This window comes from Mytilus trossulus, chromosome 11 (genome assembly GCF_036588685.1).
Source record: "Mytilus trossulus isolate FHL-02 chromosome 11, PNRI_Mtr1.1.1.hap1, whole genome shotgun sequence".
NCBI lineage: Eukaryota > Metazoa > Mollusca > Bivalvia > Mytilida > Mytilidae > Mytilus > Mytilus trossulus.
This window is the reverse complement of record NC_086383.1, coordinates 44,376,837-44,389,167: the sequence shown is the minus strand read 5'-3', so window position 1 is coordinate 44,389,167 and position 12,331 is coordinate 44,376,837. Positions and strand designations below refer to the sequence as shown.

At 29.0% G+C, this 12,331-nt stretch overlaps 1 protein-coding gene across 7 annotated transcripts in view; it reads left to right on the top strand.

The window, feature by feature from the left end:
• Positions 1-10,788, top strand: part of LOC134691161 (pumilio homolog 1-like) — a 52,651-nt gene extending 41,863 nt beyond the window's left edge. For all 7 annotated transcript variants that reach the window (XM_063551457.1, XM_063551460.1, XM_063551461.1 and 4 more), the window contains 2 exons: positions 196-279; positions 1,947-10,788. In XM_063551457.1, the coding sequence (XP_063407527.1) occupies positions 196-279; positions 1,947-2,190 (328 nt within the window). In that variant the 3' untranslated portion in view covers positions 2,191-10,788. The remainder of the gene's footprint in view (positions 1-195; positions 280-1,946) is intronic.
• The last annotated feature ends 1,543 nt before the right edge of the window (positions 10,789-12,331 follow it).

Below are 12,331 nucleotides of genomic sequence, written 5' to 3'. Positions count from 1 at the left end.
ACTACACGCATTCTTCAATTAATGTGTTGTTCAGTCACTTGTTGAATATTTTTCTCTATATGAATTCTTCGATTAGTTATTCTATTGATAATTTTGAAATTTTATTTGATGGAAATTTTTTGGTAATATAATTCCAATTAAAATGTTTACCTTCAATTGAGTGTAACTAATAGTTTTAAGTTATTTGTTTTGTAGCAATGTTGTAGAGAAGTGTGTTTCTCATTCATCTCGAACAGAGAAGGCCTTCCTGATTGAAGAAGTTTGTTCTCTGAATGATGGGTGAGTTCTTTTACTGTGTAAAAAGAAGTTATAACTATCCCAACACAGTTCAATGAATATTGATATTTAGGTTGTCTCTGTGATAAACACCCAAAAATTTCATATGACACCAAAAAAAATAAGAAAGATGGAAATGATCTTTTAGCTTTGAGAAAATGACTTAAAAGGACTATACATATGCAGGAGTCAAACTAAAATTTCTCATTCTTAATGATTATTTCTTTATAGTGAGATCTGTTTTTGTATACCAACATTTAGTTATTTTATACAGCAAGCTATTGCAATTGTAAGTAAAGTAAAAAAAAAAAATCCTGATCTTGTAGCAAAAATCAAAATGAACAGTCCCTTATCAAATGGCAAAATAAAACTCTTAAACACATTAAATGAGTGAATAACAACTGTCATATTCCTGACTTGGTACTGGCCTTTCCTTGTGTAGAAATTGAGGATTAAACCTGATTTTATAGTTAGCTACTTGAATGACAGTTTTATAAAATTCCATTGTATAAACAACAATGTGTGGACAAACAAGGAAATTATAGGTAAAAATGTCAAAATAATGTTACAGTAGTAAATATTTTGTTATAATTTTAATCTTTAATAAAACGAAATACTACCTGTATAGGAGGTTATTTTCACTGTTTGTTAATATCCCTTATTTTTAGCGCATAGAACAAAATCGCCAATTTAATGGTGCTCATGCAAAGAAATTGATCAAAGTTTTGAATCCACCAAAATATTTCGTATACCTTATTCAGTGAAAATCACGAAAATTCACATCTGCAAAAATAACCCACTGTACAGTATGTCAACAAAGAAAAACAAAATATATATAGAAAATGATGATATGATAATGAATAATATTACTACAGTCAGGGGTACTACTTGTACAAGTGTATTTTATTTACTTAAAGAAGTGAAAAAAAAATATACACATATAAGTAAATAAGTAATGTTTGAATAATCTCCCCTTAACTTTCTGAAAATTTACTTGTATAAGTAAATTTTTCTTACAATCCAACAAAAATCCTCAAGTTTTGAGATGTAAAATCATGCCTTTAAAAAATTTTCCCAGGTTTACTCAAATTTTTCATTAAAGTTCAATGTTTCATCTCATTAATTCATCAAAGAAATTGATTGAGCAAAGATCTTGTATATTTGCGTAAGGCCTTCAAAAATTGCTCCTTTGGGGCTTGTAAATGAGCAGTGTTAAGAAGATAACATACAAATGGGACTTTCATTGTCCATGAAATTACACTTAAATGATTAGTAAAGACATCTGTAAAGGGTACACAATTTAAAATTCTATTAGAGCAAAGAAATCTTAAGAATTCAAGAAAAGAAGAAAGGATGATTTTTTTACTTATACAAGTAAGAAAATTCTGAATGCCTAAGGGACATAACTAAGCCATTTGTTTTACCTATACAAGTAAATAAAATTCACTTGTATAAGTATCCTACAAATTTACTTATATGTGTATATTTTTTTTTACTTCTTCAAGTAAATAAAATACACTTGTACAAGTAGTATCCCTGACTGTACTATATACCATGCAAATATGTTTTATTAAGAAACTGAAAATCTGTATGTCATTACTGATACTAAAAAGAAGCAACTCTTGTAATGTTTAAACACCCAATATTCAATCTTTTTTTTCTATTTACAGTCCACACAGTGCCTTGTACACCATGATGAAGGACCAGTTTGCTAACTATGTGGTACAGAAAATGATAGATGTGGCAGAACCCCAACAAAGGAAAATCCTGATGCACAAGATAAGGCCACACATTGCCACACTGAGAAAATATACATATGGAAAACATATCTTGGCCAAGCTGGAAAAGTTCTTTATGAAGAATAACTCTGATTTGGGACCCATTGGTATGCCCCCTAACGGCACTCTTCCGTGACTAGACGTAGATCCTGGTACCTACCCCATTGATTGGAAGTTAGAAGTTTAATGTAAAGTTCTGTTGTAATGACCATTTGAACGTCACATTGAAGAAGTGGTTTAATTGAAAATTAATTTTTCTTTCGAGTATAATTATGTGGTCAAAGTGATGAAGTCAAGCATTAATGTAAAATACTTTTGTTAACTTTTTTGAAAAGTGTTGTTTTTTTGAAGATCAGAATTACATTTTTGGTAGTTTCTGTATTTTATTTTTGTTTATGTCTTATTTTGTTGATTTCTCATAATGATGTTTGTTTCTGTTGAAGATTTTTTTTTTCATTTCTTTTGCATTTAGTTGAATATTCTGAAGATTTCTTTTTCTGTTTTTTCTTCAGTTTCAATCTAAGTGTGTTTTAATATGGTGCATGTAAATAGAAATAAATTGGAAGATTTTTATTATTTGGCGTAAACTTTTTGTGCATGTAATAGTATCAGTGATACATACTTTGGTTTAATATAGTTTTAAATGAGATTCTATCAGATAAAGATTATATTGATTTTCCAATGAGATGTTAAAGATAGGTAGTTACTCCTAATGTGAAGAAAGAAAAAACATATCATGGATAGCTTAGAAATGTTACATTAAAAGTCTTTGATTATGTTTATAACTGCTGACATCTAACAGAAACTTTTGAATTTAGTTTTAAAAAATTACCTTGTTGAAACTAAATAACCTTAACACCAATTGAAGATAACACTTTATAGAATATTGTGTCTTAAACAGGAATACACTGCCTTACAATTTAGATAAACAAAATATGTTTCTTGCAAGTTTTCATATGAATGTGAAAATTTATTCACAAGCAAGAACGAATTCATTATATTGAAACAACATACAATGCTAAATCTACGTAAAGAAATGGTCTGCGTTTTTACAAACGCCTGTAATAAAACCATTAAATTTTTTATCAAAATGATACACTTGATTGTTTTTTCGCTCTCAAAAACAGTTAATTAGTTTGTTTTATGTTGATAAAAATCATTCACATGTAGTAATCTGTGTTTAGATGAGTAAATTTAAATGGTATTTTATAATATGTCTCATTGTATAATACTTCTGTATGAAATGGCTTTTTAATACTAGTCTCGATCTCACAGATAAATCAAATGTAGTATTCTATCCTGTACAAATATTAATTCTATATTTCTTTGATGAACATAGTTATGTTTAAAGGCTTCATCAGATAGTTGACTGTGTGCATTATTAGATTTTGAGAATGATTTATGGTTAAAATCTTCTTTTAAAGATGCATTGGTATTCGAAGTTGGGGAAATTGTTATGGGATAAAATGATAATGATCATAATTTACCTGTTTCATATGAACTTGCAGTTGTAATCCTTAAAAGAATTTGTATTCATTTTTTAACTTCATTTAAAAAAATATATCCATTCTTATAAGAGCTTAGAATTGGCATCTTCTGCAGATAATTTCGGTGCATTCTATTTTTTGGCTGCATTCCAAAGGATGTCTTCCATGCTATTGATTTGCATTTCTTTGAATGACGTTCTTTTCAAATCCCAAAAAGTTGAGGATCATTTGATGATGATGCAAGTTTTTAACAACCTTGACTGGCATTGAATTAAATTATTTTAATGTTAATATTTGGAAAGTACTAAAGCCTCTTTTTTGAGGGCATGAAATATTTGCAATTGGTAAAGTCACATAGTATCCATAATCAAAAGAGTTTGTTTAAATGAAAATGAATAATCGATGGTCAACAAACTTTCGACCGTCTAGACGGGAAACCAGAGAGTCTAGTCTGTTGATTGATCACAGCATTGGTTAACAAAAATTAGTTAATCAAAGTTAAGACAATAACTTTTTTTTGTTTGACTCCCCCAAACTGGACTTTGCAGTCAATCAAAAAGTCTGATCTGCAAATCCAATTAACTAAATGTTATTGATATATGTTAATTCTATGACTTTCTATAGCTGATTATGTAGATATAAGAAAAATGTTGTAAGCAGTGTTTTTATCATATTTTTCATAAACAATAGAATTCGATATGGCAAAGCAATGTACAAATTTGATATCTCTCTATATAGGCACTGTAAAAAAGTTTATAGTCTGTACAAAAATTTGTATCAAAATAAGAAAACTAAAAGTCTTTCAGTTGTGAACATTTTTGTAGGTATATATGTAAATATTTTCACTGGAACCGTGTAAATTTTAGTAACTCTAAAAGAATGTATAATAAAAGTCAAGTCAACTTTGTAAATTTGAAAAAAGTTTTGTACAAAATTTTTAGATAAACAAAACGTGCAATGTAATCAGTGTAAATATCTTCCATTAAAAGCAGCATTCATTCCAAATTGCAATGGGAATAATGTTTGTGTATTTCTTCTAATCTGGTGATAGAATTGTTTAATATGTTATGAACTGAATCTAAGATACATATTGCTGCCTAAGAATAAGGGTTGCATATACTCTAATGAATACCTTGGTTTTTGTTAGTTCATGGTATTGAAATTGTGTTGCTGATAAGTTCATAAATAGCCAGGGTCTTACAGAATCCCAAGTTGGGAGTCCAAAGTCAACAAATATATATGTCATATATAAACACACAGTTCCAGAGAGAGAAAATATAAAGAAGATTTTTAGCCTTTAACTGCTTAGATACTTTATATAAATACCCCTATGTCATGGAAAAGGAAAAAAAGATGAACTGTAAATATTCCTGGTTGTAATAGTGAGTTAGTCTGAATAAAATACTCTCCCCTAACATGAAATGAGTTGCTACTTTTGTAAATAAATACTGTGTTCACTTTTAGTGAGGTTTTCAAAATGTGTATCATCAGATTGGAAGAAATATGCAAACTTTTATTGCAAGAATTTCCTCAGATATATTTCTTTATAAATAAAGTTTTTTTATTACAAATGTAACATAGCTGTAAAGATACAGAAGGGTATCATATTTCCTATGTAAATAATACAAGTGCCTATCATTAAGGGTTATCTCCCCTTATCAAATAGTGTCCGTTACTTTCTGTTTGGTTTGATGATTTTCTATGACCATTATATTATACTATTGATTCCATTTGAAGTCATTTCATTTAATTGCTATTTATATTTTAGATATTAATATATTTCTGATTTTGTGATTATATTCCTGAAAAAATGTCGGAATTTTTATATATTTTTTATTTGTTTTGAAAAAATTTGAAAAATATATAATAACAAAATAACAATAAATTTTTATTATAAAATTTGGTTAATTCCCAACTGTGTTTCTTTTAAGGTGGGATTTCCAGACCAATTGAAGTAGTGTATATTATTTGATAAGAGGAAATAATTATCATAAATACTTGCATAATGTATGTTCATTTCAATGTAAAATAGAAAGAGTTATGATAATGGAAAATGTATATTTCTCAAGATTCAATTACTTGTAGGATTTTAAAACAAAATCATTCCTATTTCTTTGTCAATATTTGACAAAAGGTGTAATATATGAGAATACTGTAAAGATATAGTCATTGTACAGAAAAGGAAATCAATGGTGCTTACTGGTCCCCTTTGTTCAGTTATATTGGTAACCAGTTTTAACAGAAGTGAGGGTATGTCTCAAAAAGGTTTTAATGCTGTAATTAAATATTGAATTTATTTGTTATAATAGAAAAATTAAAATAAGGATTACTAAACTAAATAGTAGATCATATATTAAGACATGCATTATATATTACTATACACAAATGTTGACTTCAGGGCTAAAAATTAAATTTATTCCCACCGGTGATGGCTGAAATGGTGAGTTGTCAGAGTTTCTTATGTAGAAAACAAAAAAACATAATTATATGAAGACTTCTAGAACATAATAGTAAGTAGATATGAGAAGAGAGATTTGGAAAATCTGACACCTGACAAAACAGTTAATTTCCCTATTTGTCAATGGTAAAACTATAATTTTCACTATATAATATAAAAACATAAAGATGTGGTAAGATAGCATATTACTTAATATTTATTGGCATACAAAAAATTGAGTTTTGTGATTGATATTAAAAATATCTATACTTTCAAAAGAAATATTTCAAATTTTTTGTTCTGTTTATCTTCAAATACTTTGAAATTCAATTTAGAAAAAAAATTATAGATAGATTGGATAGAGACAGAAGAGAAGAAACTTTGACAATTGAACATTTCAGTATTCAAAACAGAATGATGTAAGAGTTGGGTATCATTTTAAAAGCATTCCTAATTACCATAATGAATGAATTTGTGTAGATATTGGTTGTGTATAGAACATTATAGCAGTACTGCTGGTTGTTACTGTTTGTTGTACTAGAAAGGCTGTGAAGTTGTTATAACTATTATAAATGGGTTTGCTCAAGTGGGAAATTTTTCTTTCATGAAAAGAGTTGAAAATGGTGTTTTACCTTCAAGAATTATTGGTTTTATTTAATACATAAATTTAGCAAAGGATCTTTCTACACTAATTTTAATTTATTTTCCTTTATAAACCTTGATTTAGCATTTTTTCCCCCAAATTAATGAATTATTTAATTTGTAGTTTCCCAAAAGTTAAGCTTAAAGTATCTGTGTAAAAGATTTGATGAAGGCATAATTTGTTACTGGATCTTATTGTCGAACATGAAACAACCAGAGTATTGTCTATAGGTTACAGAGTTTAATCCTGCTGCCTTGTACAAAGTTACCAAGAGTGCTACATATACATGTGAAACATTGTCATCTACAGATAGTTTGTACAAAGTTTTGTAATATATAACTCATAGCTGTCAAAAAATGACTGTTTTCAACAGTATTTTCTACGATTTTGGTTGCAGTTGAAGCTAGTGTACATCATGGTTCTAGGTTGCTGGTCTTTAATTGAGTGTAGATTTATGCACAATAACATTAACAGATTTTAATATGGCAACTGATAATGGATACTGGTTTTCAAAACTCTATTATTAACTGTTGATATACAAACAAGACTTACAAAAAAATTGAGGGAATTTTATAAACAGATGGAGACCATGTTTAATTTGTGATTACAGTATGCTTAAGATACTTAATTGGTAGGGACTCAACAAGAAATTACTAAAGGCATAAGTAGGGAAAGGGCGGGGGGATTAATGATAAAAAGGCATAAGTAAGGAAAGGGCGGGGGATTAATGATATTTATTATAAATAGGAGGGTTGTTTTTAAGGCAGAAATTGATGACTAGATATCAAAATTGTGATGTACATTTGCTTCATTGTAGCCTGTAATTAAAATATCATTATAATGTACAGAATTATCATGTAAACAAACCATTTAGGACCAAACCTGTAATATAAGAAGTTTGTACAGAGATTGTAAGTAGTTCTGTTTTTGTATATTTAGTTCTTCATTCAACAATTCATCTTTCATTGTGTCTGATCAGAATCGTAATGGCACCCAATAAAAACTTACAAGGAAACATAAGATGTTGATTAATAGGGATTCATTGTTGGATTATCTGATCTTATATTTTATTCTAATAAATTTTACTTGCACTGGAAATATTTCGTTTTTCATATTTTATCTTAATTTACAATTACATATACTTGTGCAAGGGAATTAACTTTGAAAATATTAAGAAACATTTTTTTTCTTTGGAATTTATCTTCATGGAACAATTAAGATAGAATGCAACTAGAGGTCCAAGGTTTTGAGAAAGTCTTGTTTAATTATTTTTGTAGTATTTGAAAATTGTCATATTCTTTGATTTGGCAACAGATCTTAGATAATCCAATTTCAAACCCCTATTACTACAGTTCTAATGTGCCTTCATTCCTATAAGGACCATAGAAGTTTTACAATATGAACAGAAAAATAGTTTCAACAAAATGTATGAATTTTGTTAATTGCGACTTAAAAGGGGGGACTGTCTTTTTGACTAACAGAGGGAGGACGATAGAAAGGTAGACTACTTTTATATGAACCTGACCTCATTAGAGGCGATTACATTACTTTTATATGAACCTGACCTCATTAGAGGCGATTACATAAGACTTTGCAAATTTGATTAAAAACAATCTTCGCTCAGTAATATTCTAACGCAAATCATCAAAGAGATAAATGATGGGCTTGAGAAGTTGAAAAAAAATTGAATTTAAAACTGCCTGTTGACAATATTATCGACTGATTGTAACAATTGACAATCTTTTTTATGAAGAGAAGGAGAAGAGTTATCTTCCAAATTTTTTATATAAACAATTCAAGGGCTTGCAAGTATATACACTAATACTGCTTAGTTGTACAAGTCGTGCTTATTTAAACAGACCATTCTTATTCATTGTGGAATAAGATATAAATATTAATTGATATGATTCATTGCTTGTTTTAGCCTTATATTAATTTCTAGTTTATACCAGGGGACGGGGTGGATAGAATCATTTCAAACAGGTTATAATTAATATTCTTGTTTGATCTTGAGCAGTTGATTTAATAAACAGATGAGTGATTTTCAGAACATAACTAATAGAAGCGTATTATTATATAAGTATGCAGAATGACGTAACCAACTATTCTTTAGACTTTAAAATGGTCAATTAAAAAAAGGCTGAAGATTCGGTACCCATAGATATATTAGATATAAAATATAATATATTTTATATCAGAATTTTTTTTTTATCTCTTAAAAATAATTGGTTGCATGTTCACCAAGTTAGGGATTTTGTTGTTATATTTTATCTCATGTTTGGTACACATTACTTGCAATGTGAAATAGACTCTGTTGTAGCCCCGACACAAAGTTGTCTCACCATCAGAAGGGTTAAAGAGAGAAGATCAGTTTTCAAATAATGAAATTGGGTGACATTTCATTAGAATCAGGTCTTTGATAATCATTGTAAGTAATGATATCTTAAAGTTAAGCAGTCCCACATCTATTTTCAGTTATTGGAGTGGTGAATGATAGGTATCGAGTAGTTTCCAAATATATCTTTTTGGTCTATTCACCTTTTGTTTTATTGACTTGTATGATTTTCTTGGGAGTGTCTATACAAATTAAAAACTCATTGTAGGTTAAAAGTCTACTCCCAAGTTTTCTAGATGGTATTTCAAAGTTTGTTTCACATTGCAAGTTTTTGTATATATTTTCATGTTTTTTGCCAGATATCATTGTTATCATCACTTTAGTTGTCAACAAATTAATGGGTCCAATAAGTAATTTAGTACATGGAATGTTAACTTTATATTGTACAGTAGATGTGTAGTATTTTAGGATGTTGTATATTTTGCCATTTGCTTTTTTTTTCTTTATTCATATATATTCCTCTTTATTTTCTGGTCTAGAGGAATATTGATATTTTTAGATATTGTCTACAAATACAAATTACACTTATGGGATTTTGAGTCCATTGAAATGTAATTAGTTTTGGATAATAGAGGGACAAATATGGAATGTGGTCTCCTTAGTTTTAAGTATCCGAGCTGTTTATATAGGGATTGATTTTGTATCTGGAGAAATTTTCATTTAAATAAAGAACAACAAATGTTAATATCAGAACATTTGAAAATGCTTATAATAGGCAATTTTACATCAGGGTATAAATTTTGGTATTTCAGAAATATGAAATTTTTGTTGAGGTAATACTTATGCTTATTGGGGTACATACATTCAAAGGAAACCTTTTCTCTCATTCTTTGCTTATCAGGGTAGCATAGTACACACATATATATATATATCTTGTATATTTAGCCATCAGTGTACAAACATTTGCAATGTATAGCTCAGTATATTTTATATTGTAAAAATAGTAGTCAGAGAATTATATATATGTCTATAAGCCATCATTATTATGTACATTCAGTGAAGTGGAACAACTATGTCAGTGCTTTCATTTTTGTCAATATTGTATATGAACCCAGTGGGGAAAACCGGGCGTTTACCCATTTTGTACATTGTACAGAATTTTTGTAGATTTGTGTAAAGATCTTTTATACTGACTGGCAAAACAAGGTTACAAAATAGTTTTCATTGTGTATATTTTCTTCCTTTTGATAAAATCTTTGTTGATTCTCCATTCATAAGTTTGTAAATATGTGAATATTTTCCTACATATCAGTTTTATTTGGAACATCGCTCGGGTCTCCTTGTATTAAGCTATCTAAACTTAACTATTGTTTTCAATTTGATCGAAAATAGACCATTAATTTAAGGGAAGATACTTGAGACTAATCGCCTATTTCTTGGGGACTTTTCGATTAAAGATATTCTTTCAATTCAATTACAAAATATCACATTGTTAATAATGATATAAACAGTACTAATTCAAAATGCACATTACCAGTAAATAGAATACAGTTGATATTTGTGATAATTTCTGTTTTGGTCATATTCAACAAGATACATAAGATTTGATGTATTATATACTTACTAGTTCTCCCATTAAGTTGTATTCGGGTTATTTTGTATACATTGTACAGTATGCTACTTTGTACGCTTGTTTTGTAGTCATGTAGTTGAGGTTCATGCTTTTGTCTGTAAATCATGTACAGAAATCATTGCTAAAAAAACTCATGAATTTTCATCATCTACTAAAACCTTGTGTTTTGCAATTAAATGAATAAAAAAGTCTAAATAAATTGGGTAGTTGAGCTTTATTGACAGTTCAGATGGCATGATTAACACAGAAGTTGGAACATTTTATGTTGATTTAATGGCATCCAGACATCAATGCATTGCAGTCAATTAGAAATCGAAATCATGATAACTTTTTATATCATACACATAAACAACTGTCATATTTCTGACTTGGTACAAACATTTTCTCATGTAGAAAATGGTTGATTAAACCTAGTTTTATAGCTAGCTAAACCTCTCACTTGTTTGACAGTCACTTAAATTCTATTATATTATCAATGCTGGGTGAAAAAAGTAACAACATAATAGGTAAAAATGTCAAAAATTGGGGAACAGCAATCTACATTGTAACTTGTAAAATTTAAAAACAAAGAAATAAGTAACAAATATAAAACGTAGGGGCATATCATTTTTTTTTAAAAGCTCATTAGTAAAAATGAAAGACAAGAATACTAGAATTTACCATAGCATACTAACAACATGACCAGATATCTTCGTACAAAGCCATGTCAAATATAACAAAGAGACACAAAACTCGTATACACACAGGCACATTAGCACAACTGAAAAACAAGAATATTTACCACCATAACACACTGACGGAATGTTAAAAGTACAGAGCCACGTCAAATTGATATAATCAAAGCAGACCAAAAAGTAAAAGTACTATAAACTTATCATAAAGACATAAAAGACTATTACAACACGTTATTAAGATAATAAGCAAGGTCAGTACCCAGAATCTTATACAGCAAGACAATCTTGTATTTGTGAATTTGATACGGAATATTTATCAACACAGTCTTGGTGCCTTCTGATGAACTTATTTTGAAAGCGATGTTTTGTCATACCCCTGAAGCATCAAATTTTTACTCAAGACACTGGTGACCTTAAAAAGTCTTGAATAGCAGCTGCAAACTCTTGAATAGCGAATATGTTTGGGGAAATTGATATTTTCAAAATTAAAATCGTCTCTTTATAGATACTGGTTCTGACCGTTGTAAGTCTTAAACGAGGCTGACAAAGCAGTGTTTGTTGTTTTCTTTAATTTCTTGTGATTTTAATGGAAAGAAAAACATCAATATATATTATTCCAATTACAAACGAAAGTGAACCAACGCCTGGTGAGTCTGTAGTAAGGTAGAGTCCATAAAGTGGATACCCGAGGGTATGCAGGGTCGTTATGATAAAAAAAAACATAAAATGTAGAGAGTCTTAAAACAACAACACTTTAGGGACTGCTGCAGAAATTTATTGATCGACATGTTTCGGTGCCTAGGGCACCGTCATCGGGATAAAAACAATACATAAAATCATGTTGAAGTACAAAATCGGGTTGTTGAAATTTAAACTTCACAATGTTACAATGGTAAGTAACGTTATTAATAGCAACGTACTGAAAGTGAAAGTTCATTGTCTGATCCTGATGACGGTGCCCTAGGCACCGAAACATGTCGATCAATAAATTTCTGCAGCAGTCCCTAAAGTGTTGTTGTTATAAGACTCTCTACATAATATATATTATTGTTAAATTAGATGAGCTGG